The 19,960-nt window shown below is 43.7% G+C and overlaps 1 protein-coding gene across 1 annotated transcript in view; it reads right to left on the bottom strand.

Annotated features, from left to right (window-relative positions):
• CGRRF1 (cell growth regulator with ring finger domain 1) overlaps positions 1 to 19,960 on the bottom strand; it is a 282,000-nt gene that overhangs the window by 125,230 nt on the left and 136,810 nt on the right. Inside the window, exon 2 of the mRNA XM_069637590.1 lies at positions 12,079 to 12,218. Coding sequence (XP_069493691.1) covers positions 12,079 to 12,218 — 140 coding nt within the window. The remainder of the gene's footprint in view (positions 1 to 12,078; positions 12,219 to 19,960) is intronic.

Here is a 19,960-nt window from a genome sequence, read left to right as displayed (position 1 = left end):
CCTGAGGTCACCTCCACTGGGGAAGCCTCCGTAGGTTTCACTAGGACCGCCACGACTCCCTCAATCAAGGCCTGAATCGGGGCCTTCACGACTGTGGGCATGCCTGAGGCCTTCACCTTGGGGGGAGGGTCACTGCCTCGCTCCCCCTCGGCTGTCTGTCAGGATCGACCAGGGTTTCTCCCGAAGCTTACCTGGGTTCTCCGACTTCCTCTTCACCAAGCCAGAGGGTTGGCTCGTGGTTGATGGCGTTGGTGATAGTGCGCCCTGCCTAGCAGCTGAGAAGCCGACCGATCGGCGCTCCCGGTGCCCGCGGACTCGTCGTGCTTTGCCTTTTGTTGGGCCCCCGCCGCCGGAGCGCCCTCAAAGGTCTTAGAAGACCGCTCGGATTTCTTGCTCTTCTCACCTGCTGCTGGGCTCTTCCCGTCCAGCCAGTTGGTGAGTCGAATATGACGATCCTTCATTGTCCGTTCGGACATGTTCTTACAAAACGCACAGTCCTTCTCCACGTGCGATTTGTCGTCGTGAACGCAGTAGAGGCACCAAGAGTGCTCATCCTCAAAGACGTTCTGAAGTCTGCATCCAGGGTAGCTCCTGAACAGCTTGGATCCAACAGGCGTCATGCTTGCCTTGTCCTGGGCCATGCCCACGCAGGGTAGGCCTCAAAGATCTTCTGGAATCCTCAGAGAAGTGGAAAATATGATGAAAAGATGCCCTTGAGGGGCGTAGAAAATTCCGAAAACGGGTCCTCGTTCGGAAGTAAAGTCGGTGGAGCTTGAGGCTCGATTGACCGAAAATATAAGAGTAAACTCTTTGAAAAAACGCAACACACAGTAAAAGATTGAGAGCTACAGCATGAGGACTCCCAACACTTGAACGTGCGGTAAAAATCTGAAGATGGCTGCCAGAGGAGGGGCTTAGGTAGAGGGCAGTCATTGGCTGGGGGCAGTATGACCCAGAGACCAGTGATTGGTTACTAGTAGAAAGATAGTTCAGAAACTAAACTGAAACTGATTTTTTCTTTACCGAAGATTCCCAGCCTGACGACTGGGAATATTCATGAGCATGTGAATCCATGCCAGACCCCATGCTGGAGAAGGTTAGGGACTTGCAGTTTTAATGAAATTGGGATTTCTAGACACAGGACCATATTATATTTTTATTAATATAATAGGTAATCTTCACTGGGAACTTTTGGGCACCGTGCATGTTGATTTGTGACCGGTGAGGAACACTGCAGTTTTCCACACACCGGCACAACTAAAATGCTGAGCAATACCTCCATACTAAGAGGTACTTCCAATCTTCATTTGGTCCAACATAAACATTTAAAAAGCCGTAATTTCTACCAAAATAATTTGAGAACCAATAACTTCAAACTGATATTTTGAAATACCGAAAAGCAAAACGAACATTTTGACTTGTGACCATGAACTCACACCACTGTTCTGTGATAACACGTCACGGATGCCACAAGATTTATGAATAACCTTCCAGCAGTGGTCAGGCCTGAATGTCTCATTGTGAATCGTAGACGCATCCACATCCGACAAACATTAAGTACCATTTGGGACAGGCTCTGCAGAGAAGGGTAAATTCAGCATCTTTGGGGATGACAGTAAACTGAAAAGCTCCGGTATTTAAGAAAATGGCAGGTTAGAACAACATTACAAGTATGAATCTTTATTCAACAGGTTATTCAGGGCCCTGGGATCTGCACTGCATCTCGGCTCCTCATCCATCCTTTGGATTTAAGATAACGAGTGCTAGATAACATGCATCATTCCGTTTGAACAGTTAAGGCAAGGAACAAGAAGGGAATTGCGGGGTATAGGACTGTGTTATGACCTCTAGGACACCAGTGTCTGATGCAATAACTAACATTTGAAGAAGTGGCAACCCCTTCAAGCGCTCCCTTGTACCTTCTCTTCTGTAGTGACACATGACAAAATGCAGATGTGTGCTCCCTGCAACTCTTCATTGCAGCTTTATACCGGTTATAACAAATGCAGATGTCTGTGGCCCTGCAGGGGCTCTAACGCACGCAAGAGTATTGTGTCCCATGGTGTACGTGGACTGCCAAAGAGATAAGTCTGTTTCTTGTATTGGCCAATGCTTTTAGAGTTTATATGGCACACAATCTAGATCAAGATTGAGAAAGAACAGTCTGCTCATTTGCTCTTGGCCAGATCCAAGAGCAATTAAAGAAAGTATCAAGGGGATCACTGCTTGCAAATGGGATCCTCTTTGAAAACCATTCAAAGGGATAGCCACAAATTGTTTCGGGACAAAGATGTTACAAAAATAAGAAATAACAGGGATTCCAAGTTGTCCGCCGTAATCGGGACAGGGTAAAGTGAGGACTCCTCCCGTTCGCCTCTGAATAAGAATCTAACAGCCTCTCTACACATTGGTGGATCGTGGGAGTGATCTCCCATCGGCTCAGTGATGTGGGAGTTTTAACATCAACTGAAGCGCAACGCTGACAGGCTCAGAAAGAAGAACTCAACGGGGCGTGGTGCTGACCAGAGCGAGTGGAAGCCGGTCGATCCATTTGCCTAGTGATGGTTAAGTGCTATCTGGCCACATCTTAATGACACTTGGTGTGGCAGAGATGTGAGAGATGTCTGTACGCTACCCCGGCATACAAAGGACAAGTGCTATAGCTTAGGATTGAGCTGTGCCTGCGGCAGTGCGTGGCTGAAGCAAACCCCAGTGGCATTCTAAAGAGGTCGTAGAACTGCCTCTAGGGGAGGTATGGAAACACTCTGTTGTGGAACGGCTACCACAGTCATGTGAATGGAGTAATCCACCCAGATTGTCAGGCCATACTCTGATGATCATCATTCAGGTACAAGAGCACCTTGGAGGATTGGTTTAACTGTCTGAGGGAGCATAAATAGAGGGGTGAAGTGCGTGGATGAACAACACTACTTTATAGCGGACATGGAGGAGGCATAGGTAAAGAAGAGGGTGCATACATTTTAGGAAATGGCTTGAGCTCCACCCACCCAATCACACGCAGCCACACAGATCTGGAATACCACACACACGTGACTCCCCCCCCCCCATTAGAGAGGTTAGGATTTTAGTAGGTCCATAGGGAGCGGAGGGCCTTTAGACACACAACGATCCACTTGCAAGAAGCAGTCAATGTGGCTAGTCAAGATCCCCTTGCCTTTTCAAGGCTCGCGTGGGCAAAGTTGAGGCATACGTCATCAACAGCGAGTAACTGTGCTTCACCACCGTCAAGACTTCCGTTGTAAGAGGCCCATTATGGCAATTGACTAGGCCTCCATTGCTGATACAGGCCTAAAACCTAGAGATTTTTTGGCCTCAAAATTACTACCGCACGTGTTTTCATAGGAGTCGGAAGCATTTAACATACATATGGGGGATTATTGAGAAGGATTACACTGTGCTAAGAAGAGACTTGAACAGCACGTACTGCTGAACGGGCATAAGGGAAGAGAGAGCCCATGCATCCAAGTGAGCCACTATAATAAGAGGCAATTGAACACTATTATTATGTCTCGGAACAGATCCAAAGAACCAATGGAGGGGGTTCCTACCCACAAGACTCGAAAGAAAAAAAAAAACAGGAAGGGGCCATTTGAAAATTATGGCGCAATGAAAGCGAAGAGGCACCTCCCACAGAATGCTTGCTGAAGTCCCAACCAATGGGATCTGGGCCAACATTGAGAACACTCGAGCAAGACCGACCACTGAAATAATAAAACAGTGTTTCAACGAGTTCAGAGACCAGATGACTGAAACGCTTCAAACACAATTAGCTCTCATAAGAACTGAACTGGCACAATCAACACAAGAAGTCAAAAACATTGTTACTGATCTAGCTGAGCATGTGGAAACAAATGAGAACGCGATTCAAGAATTTTCAGAAGATAGGCGCAAAATAGATATACTGACTGATTAGTTGGCAACTGCGACTCAAAACATTGAAATACAGATGGAAGATCTCGAAAACAGATCAAGGATATCAACATTCGGGTGAAATTTCTCTCGGAATTGATTGAGGATTAATTACAAATGACAATGCAGCAAGTGTTCGCTGATCTGTTAGAAGTGGACAAAAGGGATGAAGTTCCGATCGACAGAATCCACCAAGTGGGACCAAAGTGAAAAGAACAGGGGGCAGGACCCTGTGATGTAATTGCTGCAATCCAAAAGGTATGAACAGAAAGAGGCAATTTTACTAGCAGCAAGGAAAGCAACTCCCATCAAGGTAAACGGATCGGGAATTCAACTATACCAAGATTTAGCTCAGGTGACAGTCTTGAAGCAAAGATGAATGAGTTTGGTAACACAACTCTTAATATAAATAATCAGGTTCGCTACAGATGGACATTTCCTTTTGGACTTTTATTTACCTGGGAAGGACAACAACATAGGATCACCTCGTGTGAAGAAGGTTTGCGGATATTGAAGCTGGAAGAAGAAGAGAGTTCTCGCCAGAAGGAATCTCGAAAGACCCAGGAAAGAGGCAGATTCAGAAGATGGGAATAGACTAAATCAGCTCGGGACATGAAACTGAGGTGCTTTGCAGAGAGCTGGTAACTGTCGAGGACACCTATGGACAGCGAGAGGGTAAATGCGAAAACAAATGCTATATGACCACGAATTAAAAAGGCGGGGGATTAATGTGTAGGTGGTAATAAATTATTGTGTAGAAGGAGAAGAAAAATTCAGAGAGCTGAGGCGACGGGAGGCAGGGTGTTAAAGTATTTGTCACTTGGAATCGAGGGGTGATGGGTACAGGTAGACCCACACAACTAATCTCCGGGTGTGTAGTAGGGCTCAACCTCCATGGCTTAATGCATTGATGGAAAGGGAATAGGTTGGGCTCAACTGGGGAGACGGTAGGGGAAGGTTGGGGGGTTACGTTTGCGAGAGCGAGTGGTTTTCATGTTGGGGTAAGGGAGTGGTCAGCTGCAGAAAATACAGATGAAGTCAATTTATGAAGATGGAAGGAGCGCAAACAGTACTAGTCCTATCCTTAAATGCTAGAGTGTTGAATTCCCCAGTCCAAAGACGGAAAGTTGAGTAATACTTGAGACGGGAAAAACCCATTTGTAGTAATGCTACAAGAGTCACATGTAGCAAGAAAAGATGCAAATAAGTTGAAAATACATTCCCATACAAATTATAGGCTCTGGTGGACACTTATGCCTCCTTCACGACCAGTTTAGGCCTCAAAATGAATTCTGCAAAAGCAGCGGTCATGTGTTGTAGTGGAGGCAGAAAATCTATTAAAATGCGCCCCATAATCTGTAAGGGGGATGCGATCCTAAGGGTGGCAGACTATGACTATTTGGGGGTCAGATTTTCTGAGACTAACTGGCGCGGCACATGTAAAAAAACAATCCTTGAAAATGCGCCAATACCCGAGGGTCTCTCCCGTTTTTCAGCTTACTGTAAAGTTCAACACTTGAATCGGCCCTCAAGGTATACACTATGCAAGTTAAGGCAGCCTCACAATATGGAGCAGCTCTATGGGGGTATTGTAAGCCCGATGATATGCAGGCTAAGGAAGATCCCCATTTCAAAAAGCTCATGCGACTCCATGGTTGTTCTTCTTGCGCCTCAGTGCACAGAGAATTGGGGATTACCTTTTTTGAGAATGACTGGGCAGTTGCTCTAAGCAATTTATGGCTAAGAATTTGGGGCAACACTAACGCTACTTTGTGCCACTTCATAATAAAGGCAACACTGTGTAGGGATTTGTGGCAAAAAATACCTTGGTTAAAATCTGTAAAAAGAGCTAGTGTAATGCGAATGTCCCGGCCATGCCACCCGTTATCATGATGTTACAAATCCAGCAAGTAAGATTATTCAAGGAAGCGGTAACCAGGGAAATTGTGGTTAAATGCTTTAATGTAACACACGTGTCGCAGGCAGATGGCTATCACCAGCATATAAGTGGGACACCCACTCTACAGCCGTACCTTGTCTGGGCCGGGGAAAAACATCAAAGCTGGCTCATTACAAGGGCATGTTTTGATGGCTTCCGCTTGAGAGCCAATACAGCAAGTTGGGCGGGTTACCCGGATGATCCAAGTTGCACAGTGTGTGGTTCCCTGTTCGAAAACCTGAGCCACTTCATATTGTCCTGCCCAGGGTATGGGGTCATTAGAGAACGGACCATACTGCCAGTCCTGAGACGCACAGAGTTGTCTCAATACAGGCCAGCATTGTCTTTTTTATTAAGGGCGGAAACTAAATTGGTGGCATGGACCCCGTTTTCTGTAACCTAAGGCTGCAATTTCCTATAAGTCAAGTTGCTGCATTATAAAACTATGTAATATGTGCGTTCAATTGTAATTCTTTTTAGTGACTGTTTCAAAATGTATCGAAGACCAATGTATTCCATATTCACCAATGAATTATGTTTTATCTGTGATATATTACATGTCTGTGTTTGATGAATATTTCATTATTCGAATAAACTTTAACAATCATCATGGCTACCCACATATCATACAATCCAATGACAAAGGAAATAAGGGAGGGGTATTGAAAGCCCTAAAAGGAAGGCCGAGTGAGACCATCCTCGCACAGGAACTTGACAAAGAGGGTAGATATACATTTATCAAAATACCAGTAGAAAGAAAGAGATATACTATAGCCACACTCTATGCTCCGAACTTGGGACAAGATGCATTTCTACAACAAACAATAGGTAAATTAGAGAGGTTCGCAGAAGGACAAATTATCCGAACAGGGGATTTTAATATGGCCTGGGACCCCAAAATTGATAGGAGCAGGGTGGGTCAGGCATACCAACGACTTCCAACGAACACATTGAAAAAGATTATTTCAATCTTTCATTAATAGATGCCTGGAGAGAAACTCAACAGGGGGAAGGGGGCTACACATTTTATTCATCAGTTCATCGGAGGTTCAAGGATTGATTATATGTGGGTCTCGGTATCGTTACTGGGAAGTATACAACAGATCAATATAGGTCCAATAACTTTTGGATCATGCACCATTAAAATTAGCAATTATTGTTCATAAGGAAGGATCAGGTTTATGGCGATGGAAATTTCCTGATCAGTTTATAAAGCACCAGGTAATGGGCAAAGAAATGTGTGATAACATTATAGAATATTTTGAGTTCAACAGGGCTCAGGATACATCCGAAAGATGGGTTTGGGATGCATTTAAAGCATCCATAAGGGGAGAATGTATTAAAAGAAAAGCCCAAAGGGAGAAACTGTTAATAGCAACCCAATTGGACCTGGAGACTAAAATAAAGGTAGTAATGAAGGAAATGGAAACTGATCAAGGCCCGCGCATTTGAAAAAAATATAGTCAGTTGAGGTGACAGTTAGATCTCCTTCAGACATGACACCCAGAGAGAGCCCTGTTATATTTAAGACAACAATGCTATGTCAAAGCTAACAAGGTGGACTCCGTGTTGGCACGTCAGGTTAGAATGAAAGATGGAACTAGGACCATCCGCACCACAGAATCCACACAAGGGAAAATATGGGTAGACACATTTTTAATAATACCAGACGCATAAGCTATTTGATAGACTCACCTTATGCAATTTTTCTATCGGCTAATATATTAACACTCCATGCTGAGATGGGATTGAATCGTGTAGAATGGTCTTTCTTATTTTTAACGATGGAAAATATGGGATTCGGACCTAGGTGTATGCAAATGGTAAGAGCAAATTACAAATCTCAGATTCTTCGTTTAGCTATCAGCAGGAATCTGTCTAATGAGATTAGCGTAACGAGGGGAACTAAACAGGGGTGTCCTTCATCTCTGCTACTTTACGCATTGCATCTTGAACCTTTGCTGGCCAGAATCCGAGAAGATGAGAATATCAAGGGCATTAAAGTTGGGGGAGAAGGCCATAAAGTAATCGCTTTTTCAAATGATTTATTATTAACATTGACAGATACCCCCGCCTACTTTGAAGCGTTAACATTAGAATTGAAGCAATTTGGTGAGGTGGCAAGCTTAAAAATCAATATGAAAAAATCAATTTAGATGAAAATTTAAGATGGGCAAGCAACGGGAGAAAGGGTAGGTCTTGAAAATCAGTTTATATCTACGACACGGGGCATGCGATATTTAGGTGTACAACAACTATCAGACACTTTGGAATCAATGTATGAAACAAATTATCTTCCTCTCCTAGAGTCAATTAAACAGCGTCTTAAAATATGTAATTCCATGACAACATTGTCGATGGGGAGAATAAACATTATAATTATGTTTATTCCAAAGCTTTTGTATTTTTTTCAGGCATTACCAATAAAAGTCCCCCTGAAATGTTTCAAGGCTCGAAATAAGATCCTGAAGAACTATATCGGTCAGGGCAAGAAATCTAGGGTAGCATGGAAACTCTATGATGACATATGTTCATAAGAGAGGCATGGGGGCACCAAACCTACCATTATATTATCAGGCTGCTCCTTTGCGGATCATTAGGGAATGGTTTACAGGTGACCTAGAAAAGATTTGAGTACGAATGGACAGAGCAATAGTTGGGAAACCTCTACAGGAAGTTTTATGATGTCCAAAACAGGATTGACCCATCAACATGTACAAAAGTAAGATAACTGCCCTAGTGGCGCAGGCATGGGATACAGTGGTGAAGCACATGGAGATCACTACATTTCCTTCTCCTTTCACCCCCCATTTCGTAGTCCCCAATTTACCCCGGGATTACAACCAACGCATTCAAGAACTGGGAGGAAGCATCAACGTAAACAGCTGTTTAAGTTGAACAAAAAGGAAAGATTAATATATGTGCAATCACGCCACTGGTTAACGATCAATAAGCAAAAGAACACAGAACACACACCGGGCATTGCCACCCGATAACCGTATGCTGCACTTCAAATGGGACCAAGTCCCAAATATATTAATAACCATCAGTGAGGTGGGGTCCCCCAGACCTATGGAAGCCTTAACCCACTCTGGTGTAAAACATTTTTTAATAATGTAAAACAGTCAAAATGTACAACTTATTTCATTTGTTAGATGCAGCTCTGTGCATAAAAATGGATAATGAGTCCACTGGACCTACTAAAGTCAAGAGCCACCAACACCGTACATAGTGTAGGTAGAATGCACATATTATTGTGTAACCACAGTAAGAAATAAAAAAAAATATACAGTAAATATAAATCACCCTAATTCAATCTCAGTGCATACAAAATAAATCAGTATAGACTCAATACAGTTGAATTTAATTTAAAAAATCAGAGCTGTACATTCGCACACCCTAAAATAATATTCAGCTACATTTGAGCATTAAACATAATAATCAATTCACAATTCCGTAATGTGATGAAATCACAACTCAACAATATAATGTGTACAAAATCATGAGCAGTATAATTCCTTCTGCTCTATGTTTTATCCTCGACACTCCTAAATATGCTGACGCGTTTCGGATTCCAATGAACCGAAAACGCGTATTTTGTACGCACTGAGATTGAATTAGTGTGATTTACTGTATATTTTTTATTTCTTACTGTGGTTACACAATAATATGTGCTGTCTACCTACACTATGTACGGTCTTGGTGGCTCTTGACTTTAGTAGGTCCGGCGGACTCATTATCCATTTTTATGCACAGAGCTGCATCTAACAAATGAAATAAATAGTACATTTTGACTGTTTTACATTATTAATTTTTTTTTTTACACCGGAGTGAGTTAAGGTTCCCATAGGTGGTTATTAATATATTTGAGACTTGGTCCCATTTGTAGTGCAGCCTAGGGCTATCGGGTGGCAACGCCCGGTGTGTGTTCTGTGTTCGTTTGCTTTGGTATCTCGAGTGGCCTAGAGATTGACCCTGCTGCACCTGAAGTATAATGAACTGGTCAATCTATTTAAATATAAGGAGACATTTAACTTGTTCTATATGAAAATAGTTTTCTCTTTGTTGTGCCTCCCATCCCCCCATTTCCTATTTAACGATCAATAAACATCATATATTGAGGGACTTAACCACTATTGAGAAATATATTTAATCAAATTCAGGAGGTAGCCATATAGTAGGGGCTCTGTATAAGATAATTAATGAGAGCTAGAGCCAGATGGAGTGGAACTATAAGAAATTATGGGGAAAAGATATGGGTGAATCTATGAACAAGACCCAGTGGTCAATGGTGTGCGAGAGAATCCCTAAACTGATGCCGGCAATTCAAATAAGGGAAATGTGGGTAAAGGTACTAGTACAATGGCACTTAACACCGGAGAAACTCCATAATTACTATACATCTGTGTCCAATAAATGTTGGCGGGCCTGTACGGAAAATGGAACATGGGTTCATATTTGGTGGCAACGTCCGAAAATCAAAGCGTTCTGGGGAAAGGTGAAAGGTGAATGAAGCAATGAAGGAGATTTTCAGTTCTTGAGTGTACAGGGGGATGGGGGAAGCGATGTTAGGTTTGGACAATGTTCTGAAGGCATTAGCCGAAAAGAACTAAAAGAAAGCATATATGATACTGTCGTCGGTGGCAGCAGTCTCCCTGATAGCCCAAAAATGGAAACAACCTGTTCCCCCAAAAGAACAGGAGTGGCTAATGAAAATTTGACACTAAGTTTCTTTGGAATGAGTTACTTATGCATTACACGGGGAACCAAAGAAATGTAAGAATGATTGGGAACTTGTATTAGACTATTTGCACAAAGACCATCGTGAAAATTGTAGCCCACAAAGAATATGGATTCTGGACTTGTTTAATTGAAGTTTTCAATATCGGGGACTATATACAAAGTCTATATTGCGGGCAGCTGACTATGGAAGTAGGAGGGAGTTTTTGGGCGGGGGGTAGTCTGTTGATTGTTTTTGTATTATGTTTTTGTTTTCGACACAGAAAATAATGAAATAAGATTAAAAAAAATAAAAAGAAATAACACAATGGAACTTGAATTGTGCACTAATAGTCTCGGTATACAAAGCAAGAACATGGTCTGAAGAGCAGATCAAACCTGAGTATGCAGTGATGCACACATATAGCGCACCACCCTGCCGCCATACGCCACGCTCACCGTCTATGCTTTGGGAATCATTTGCTTGATTCGTCCATTTATTCAACAATACCGTGTCTGCATGCAGGTATCATCAGAAGATTTGGATATAAAAAAAAATAACAGATCGAGCGACATTGCTCATCCTACCACTGATGTTCCTCTGACACTGTAGAACCAATTTTTACTTCCAACCCCTCCTATAGATCTAAAATCAGCCTTAGCTGGTTACGGGGCAACATGCTGGGGTTATTTTAAACATTACTTCACCATTCCAAAGCGTTGTGTAGGTATGTAGTGCGTTACAAACCCCAAACAAATCAAAATGCACCATCCCATGACCTTTGTCAGTCACTCTGTACTTCAACTGCCTATAACCCTTCTCCTTCTTCTATAGCAACCTACAACCCCTTAGCTCATCTTTTCCTGCAGGACAACCCACAGTTTCCTTATCAAACATGCTACTGACCTCAAAGCGCTTTGAAGGGGCTGGTGGTACTGTGAGAGAAAATAAAAAATACTTCCATTCCCTCTGTCCCATCGCCAGCCAAGAATAAAGCCACACTGTACCTACCCCCTACCCTCTCCTCGATTTTAGTTTCAACTGCCCCCAGTCCACGCTACTTTACTCCTTGGCATCCAACGGTACGTCTCACCGCAGGTTATTTTTTTTCAAGCTTTGTTCAGGGTCTCAAAGCCCTAATTATCAGAACTAAGGCAATATACCAGGGCTTTACAAAACAGTGAAAACAGATCACGTTGTTCTCCTACCCGGCTGGTTCATTAACTCATTTAACCTCACAGACTGTAGGCAAGGAAATTCCTTTCCACTAGACTTGCCAGACAGAAGGGAAGGGGTTCTGCTAGCTGGAATCCCTCCTAGTGCCAACAGTGTGCCCATATTGCTGGGTACATGCCTTGTATTCAGTTCTCACACAAACATTGTACATGGTACCGCTACTGCTTATATCTGTTAACTTGCAGAAACAAGAAACATGTTGCAAAAGCCTGGGCAAAACCACTATTTCCGGCAGCATCATTTAAAAACTGACCTTCAACAGAGGCGGTGGTTGGGTGCGATATGTCCAAGCCAAAAGGATTCTTCACTTTCCTCATACGCTTTTCCGATATTTTGGTTGTTGACTGCAACTCTTCGGAATTCCTTAAAATTACAGGGACACCCAAACCAAACCTGGGAAACACGAAATAGCAGAAGTTTAAGAGCCTACAATTCATTTTGATACACACATATGGAGAATTCCGCATGGCTTGCCATAAGGAACACAGTTATCGCCCCAAAAGGGGCGATGACGCGCAAGGTGCCTGCACGCTGGGACGCGAAGCTGGCAGAGTGGGAAGCCTGGAAGATCTAGTTCTCCTTCCATACACCTATATTGTGTATGGCCCTGCCATCTCCTCCACAGGCAGCTGTCACCGGAGAACTGAGAGATACGGCCGGCCCATTGAAAAGGGCCCACTAGCCCATAACATTTCTTAAACGCCACACAAACGAGAAGAAAAATTCCCTGGCGGTGAAATATGTACTCTCTGTCCTTGCTCCAATTTGCAGCTGGTTGGTAACACTGATACACAGGGAGAAATAGAAAGGATTTCATAAGAAACACCTGAATTAAAGGAGACCCACTTGCAAGCCTAAGACCTGCTGTGTGCCAGACTGCCCACCCTCCAGCATAGGTTTAATATCCTGCAGTGTATTGGGAGAGTGGCCATGGCTGGGTGGTGTTGTGAAGCAAAGCAAGATACACTTGGGACAGGTATTGGTTCAATAAAGATGCAAGGAATAGCCCAAATGGCGGTCTAACAAAATAGTGAGTTGGCCCCTACACCAGGAAAGCCATTTACTATGGTGGAATGCACTTGACACCTTCCAGTAACAGGACCTCCATAGATCTGTTACCCAACAGATGAGGGCAGCTTCTGGATGGTTTTCGTTCTAGAAGGAACTCCAAAACCATTACATTTCATGTTTCTAGAGGTTGTAGCAGGTTTCTGACTCTTGGGGATTGCATGCTAAACTAGCAGAGTGTGAAGTAACGAGTGGTCGCATATTGTGCATTTGTTAGGCGCCTGTACATCAAGTAAATTGTGTTTCAAAGCACCCCAGGGCAACAGGGAGAGAACATGGGAATGAAAAGCAAATACAACAATGAAAGATAGAGGCAGACCTACTAGGCCTTGTGAGCATTCCTCACGTGTAATGCAAGTGGGGGGGAGAGAGGGAGAGAGGGAGAGAGGGAGAGAGAGAAAGAGAGAAAGAGAGAAAGAGAGAAAGAAAGAAAGAAAGAGAGAAAGAGAGAGACGCTTGACACACAGTTGTAGAGAAGAAGAGGGTAGATTAAGGAAAAGGCTATTGCAGTAGTCAAGCTCAGAGAGAACCAGAGCTCTAGAGACATTGAGCTTCTGGGTGAAAGTGAGGAAAGGAAGAATTCCTTTAAAGAGGTGGAGTTGAAAGTGGGCCTTCTTGGCAAGGTCCTGAATGTGAGGGAGGAAGGAAAGAGAGGAGTCAAAGATGACTCCAAGGTTTCTGGCTTCAGATGAAGGGGACGATGGGCAGAGTGAGGGGACAAAAGAGGGAGCAGGAGTCCCATTAGGAAGGATCATGGCAGGCATCCATTGACAAATGTGTCAGAGCAGGGACTAGGGTTAACAAAGATTTTATTTACAAATGTGTACTGCCTAAGGGAATTTGGTTCAAAAAGAGTTGATTTATAAATGTGTACAGGTTTCTTTTAATTTATTTGTATTTTATTGTGCATTTTTAAAGGCACTTATACATCAAGTACATTGTGTTTCAAAGCGCTCACAGGGCAACAGGGAGGGAGCAAGGGAATGAAATCAAATATAACAATGAAAGATAGAGGCGGACCTACTAGGCCTTGTGAGCATTCAGAACATGCAAGTGCAAAGGGAGGGAAGGGATGGGGGGGGGGGGGGTAAGTGCTAGGTGTACCAAGAGGGAAGTGCTAGGGAGTGAGCAGCTGTAAGTGTTTAGGTGAAAGTGGTTAGCTGCCAATAGATAAATGCAGGCCAGTGGTGGCATAGGCCAGTGGGTGCTAAGGTATGTGCTGGGTGTGGGCAGAGGCTGGAGGCGATTGGGTGTGGGAGGCCAGGACCCAAGAAGACACATAAGGCCCCTAGTCACCAATCTCAGCAACAGTGGTGTTTAGCAGAGGGGGGAGGAAGGGAAGGAGGAGGTAAAAAGGAAAGTCTTGAGGAGCTTCTGGAATTTGAGAAGATCCCGCTCAAGACGAAGAGGAAGGGGGAGGCTGTTCCATGGGAGGGAGTCTGCTCAGGGGGGAGAGAGAGAGAGAGAGAGAGAGAGAGAGAGAGAGAGAGAGAGGGAGTGAGAGAGAGAGAGAGAGAGAGAGAAAGAGGGAGAGAGGGAGAGAGAGAGAGAGAGAGAGATCAGCCACCAGCTGGCTGTTTATCCAAGCGCTAGACACAAAAGGAGTTGGTGCCGGAGGAATGTAAAGGTCTAGAGGGAGAGTACTTAGTGAGAGCAAGTTGTATATAGTATGGTCCCCGGCCCCAGACAGCCTTATTGATGATGCAATGTCTTATTGATGATGCAGAGGGATTTGGTTCAATAAAAATGAGCAAACAGCGTTGTAACTTAACTGAAAGTTGACTGGATGGTTATTCTCTATGTCGGGGTAGTGCTCACACTAATGTTTTCCAACAAATCCACATCTCCCAGCAAATCCACACAACACTAGTAATGTTACAGTCCTGGGTTTAAGGGGCTCCTGCACCCTTTCTCCCCCAATTTTCTGAACCTCTTCAACTCAGTTTTCTGTCCCGGTTTGTGGGTTCCACAAGCCTGTTTCCCACAGTTCTTGTGTCTCTTTTCGTTAGTTCTCAGTACCAGGAATTAGCTCCATATTGAGACCCATTTGTCTAGTTCTGTAAGTGCAGTTGTGAGTGGTGGGGGTTCCCAGTATGTATTTGAACCAGAGTATGACAGAAGGTACAAAGGATTCCCACTTGGGCACGGTTCTCCCATGTCCCTCCAAGCCATGCTCTCTCTCTAGGTTATGCTCTTCCATTCAACATTTCTCTCTCTCTTCCCCAGTGACTTCTTCAATTCTTACTCCTACAAAGCTTAGCACTGCTTTGTCTTCCTTCCGACTTGGATCCCTTGTGGGCTTAGGCTATGCTACTTTATCTTTAAAAGGATTCACAGCACACCTCTATTACCTCCTGCAGAGTCCTTTACTGGTTCTCAACTTCACTTCTCCAGTTCTTTCAATGTGCTCCTTCCCTAGACCCGTAACAGGCCTCCACTTCATCTCTCCAGTTCCTTCTACTATCCTACAGGGTCCCATTTCACTGGTGTAATGGGACTCGGGTGTGGTAGAAAGGATGCGAATTGGCTGTGGCTACTGTGCGCATCCTCTGGCAATGGCTTACAGTGATGTCATTGCATCTGAGATTGCCTCCCCCCATCCTCCCCAGGTGGTTGTCCTCCAGTCTGACAAACCCAGGGCCTGCCTTCCACGTTTCTGTGGGTTGGGGGAACTTAAATATGCTGGCTTGGTATAGGAAACGTGGGAGTTGTAGTTCTCTGAGCCTGGGTGGGTCTCTAGTGTCTGCTGGACTGCGGCTTCGAGAACTGCATTACCCTTATTGGAGTTCCCAATTCCCCCTTCCTTGACTCAGGCTCGGATTCCTTGGCTAAACTCAGGTCCACCTCTTTCTTTGGGTAAATTTAGCAGCGAATTCTGTATCCCGGTGGGTGTAGCAGAGCATATAGCCCCTACTGGCTCCACAGGAACACATTTCCTCAATTCTCCGAGTAGCTACAGTTACAGTGTGAGGAGCCCCTGCCTTCAGAGCATAGCATAATGCAGGTATCCCTGGAATGCTCCCATGCCAACACAACCATCAGGGCGGGGACTTCCTTACAGTCCATAGACCTTTTTGTAAACCTAGTCTTCTCACAAGTGCAAAAAATAAACCAGGACAGATTACATAATTTTGAGGTTTGGAATCTTTACAGAAACATAAAATTTGCTCATGGAAGACAGAATAACACTAATATGGAGATACGTTTGGGAAAGTATTAGCTTAGCGAATTAAGGAGTGTAACAGATGTTCAATATTTCACTGAGTAATGTAAGATAGAGGGGATGCTGGTTCACACACAGGAGCTAATTAATGCTATGATTCTAGATTATTATAAAGATTTGTCCATGCAACCACTATATAGCAGAAGAACAAACGCTTGAAGCGATACATAATGATGTCACAATTAAGTTGTCACAGAATGAAAGCAAAATATAAGAGGAACATATCACAGATAGATCAGGATGTTTGTGCTGCAATACAAGCTATGGAGAAAGGAAATGCATAGGACAGTGAAGATCTAACAATGGAATTTGATTTGCTAGCCCAAACAATTAGTAAAAGTATTCAACACAAAATAACATTCCAAATTCTACCCAGATACCTATGCAGTCCTTATCGCTGTAATGCCCACATTCGGGAAAGACAACAACATCTGTCAATACTACAGACCATTGTCCCGCCTTAATGCAGATTGAATGAGGGATTGGCTTTGGGGCGGGGGCGGGGGTTAAAAGGATATGGCAGTACATCAACTCTGTGGAGGGCAATACACACCATTCAAGAAAAGGAGCATTCGGGAGAAGATTTAGCCATCGACTCCCTAGATGCTGAGAAGGCTTTTGATTCAATGGGGTGGACATTCATGTTCTTCATGTTCTGTGTCCTTGAATATCTAAATATTGGCCCTTAAATCTCTCTGCTCTACAAATCACCATTGGCAAGAGTCAGGACAGGGTATGTTGTCTCTAGGGAGTGGAATATGGAGGAGTCTAGACATGGGTGATCTCTGCTGCAGATTTTCTTTGCCCTAGTGATGGATCACATGGCTAAAAGAGTGCAGGGTTAGGCGATTGGGATTGGGATTGCAGGCCGGGAGCATATTGTGAGTTTAGACACCAATGCCTTGTTGCAGTTTGTTTGTGATCAAACACAGAACATGCTTTGAAGATTACAAATCCTAAAAGGTTTACTGATAAATTAGAATCCATCCGGTCTGTTCCCCATGGGAAAACTGACGTGCTTTCCTGCTTTCCATCACAGAAAAGTCACCACAGAGGACATGTGAAATATGCACTTATCTGCTTAATAAAGTTTGTCATGTATCATAGTGCTTCTGATGTTCTGAAACATAATATTCTCAGAGTGACTGAGTGGATCAGAGCCTCAGGGGGAATCTGGCCGTCCTTACAGTTGTCCACAAACTCTGAAAATTAGTCATATTAGTAAAACTGCTTCACATATTTGCTGGGTCCATGGTATATGCCGGACCAAATATATGTAACATTATAGACTCCACTCTGTCAAAATTGATCTGGGGAATAGGGAGAGATCAGACATCCCTGAAAGTTTTGAGGAACTCAATAGAGAAAGTGGCGTTGGTGTTCAAAATTTCAAGCTTCACATTTTTGCAATATAATTGCAATACATTACACAGTGGTTTTCCATATTGCCAACTACAGAGGAGTTTAGCAGCTTGGAGCCTAAGTGGATGGGTGGTGAAAGCCAAAGATAAGGTTGATCTCCCATACCTAATCCCTTGACGGGGAGAATCTGGGGGAAGGCATTTACAAAATTGAATTAAACTTATGTATATCCTAAAAAATATCCTATCTGGATATTGCACCATTTTGATGAAGCTGCTTGTACCATTGATTTGTGGTGCTGGAGACACATTACCTGTATTCACTGCACTGAACTGCATTTGGTGTGAATGTTTATGAGCTTCACAGAAATGGAAATACAACACAATATCCCCTAAGATCGCTTTTTACAGTATGCTGGACTCAACGGAGTTGTGGGAGAAAATTGACAGCTTGCCAGCTGAGCCGAGGGAATCAAAACTATTTGCGGTAATAGTAGATGTTGACTTAAAACCAAGCACTAATTTGTACCATGTGATGCATGCAGAAGTGCTTCTCACGCCTTAAAATACAACATGACTGAGAACAGGATTTAAGCAGGGAAATGACAGCTATGGAATGGCACAGTATTAATGACATTCCTCCAGCTTCACGGCTGATGCATGAATTAGATCGCTCCAAACAAGATTATTGCCCTAAATGCCGTAAAAGTGGAGCTACATTTATATCCATAATTGGATCATGTCCAGAGTTACAGAGCTACCAGAACAGAACAGGCACGAGAAAGGTTGAGCTGAGGACGTCAAAGCAATGCATGATGGCTAGTTCTCCCAGTTCCCCAAATTATTAGATGCAGTACAAATGTAGTCCTTTTGGTGTTCTCCTGGTGAGAAGGGCAACAACACTCAACTTGGTGGTATGCTGGCCCACACATATATGGAGCTGGCTAAAGGAAACGGCTATCTGTGCCTCAATTTAACATAAGTGCTACGTCAAACTGTCGAGGAGCGAGAGGGAGGAGCTAACTTTATGGAAGGGGGGACATTTTGATTCCCCAGATACATATCTGCTATGAGATGTGAATTTTGTGGTCGATGTGTCATGTATTTCAAGTGAACTGTAGTTCATTGCTTCTTATCCAAGACCCTAAATATGAACCCGGGAAGATTTGTGCAAAACTACCTATGCCTGACCTGGATTATTGCTGCACAGGGCACTGTACAGATGATAGGATTATTCTTCTTCTTGAAGCTTATGAACTTTGATCCCCGAAGTAGACTACTCTATTGATAGTCCCATAAACCACAAAAATGCACAACTCTGGTATGCGTTTGTTTTTGCTAACGTTCGAGTTATTATGTAGAATGCATACATAGATTTGCTTGGACATGTGAACAAATCCTCTTCAATAAAAAAATATTTTAAAAAAAAGGGAAACATCCCTTCTGCATATTCAGTAGACCCACCATAGTGAACAGGCATTGTTCACTGGATCCTTACACAATTCCAGTGTCTGCCATGTAAATCAACAAAAACATGAGAAGCGGGGTTAGGGCACTAGAACAGGTAGATCACTGCGCTGATCACTGGAACTAGGCATAGGACCATGATGCCAGTGATGAGGTTCTAAGGAGACAGCATCCGTCCATCTCAAAATTGGGTTAAACAGAAACGAGGTGGAACCCTTGTCACATAGGTGCTGAGTCAGCAATATGTTTCACAATGATTCGATGTATTTGATCCAGTCCAATGAAGTTAATCATGGAGGTTATTTTAATTAGAATTTCCTTTAATCGAAAGATCACGGTCACCGTCCATATTCCTTGAGGCAGGCCCGACTTGGCCTCACAGCCTTGATAAAGACGCGGGAGGGTCAAAACATGTGTTGGCCAAGACTGTTTCAAATACACCTAATCATTGTGACATATATTGCTGACTCAGTGCCTATGTGACCAGGGTTCAACCTCGTGACTGTTCAACAAAACATGACTTTATAGGATTGTTTGATCCAAGGTCTAACAAAAGAATCCCTGACGGTTTATACTGCTTACCAGCAGGGAAATAGGGCACATGAATTAAGATTAGGCACATTTTCAGGAACTAAGCATTAAAGTTGAAGAACACAAGCAAGGGTGCAGAGAATCGCCAAGCGTGGCTCTCACCAAAAGCCTTGGAGCGGGACAACAGCATTGCTCATGGACAGGGACGATAGGCCCGAGAGTCATCCTGAAGCGTTAGTTGCCTCTCAAGAGGGCTGGCGGAACTGACCATATTTTGATATGTAGGGTCCTTTATGTACACGAGTCATGGACCAAACGAAACCGCTGCCATATTTCTGGATGGCGCCGTGAACATCTGCCATGAATAGAGAGGTGGTGTGGAATGAGTGCTGATTGGTTGGCACGCACACAGGAACCCATTAATCAGTGTGTCCGTTAAATCAGGCTCTTTCCAGGGTTTGGGACACCCAGTTATACCACAACAC

The sequence above is a fragment of the Ambystoma mexicanum genome, chromosome 14 (assembly GCF_040938575.1).
Source record: "Ambystoma mexicanum isolate Mex_15411 chromosome 14, UKY_AmexF1_1, whole genome shotgun sequence".
NCBI classification, from domain to species: Eukaryota; Metazoa; Chordata; class Amphibia; order Caudata; family Ambystomatidae; genus Ambystoma; species Ambystoma mexicanum.
Note: the sequence above shows the minus strand (reverse complement) of the source record. Positions and strands in the feature narration are given on the sequence as shown.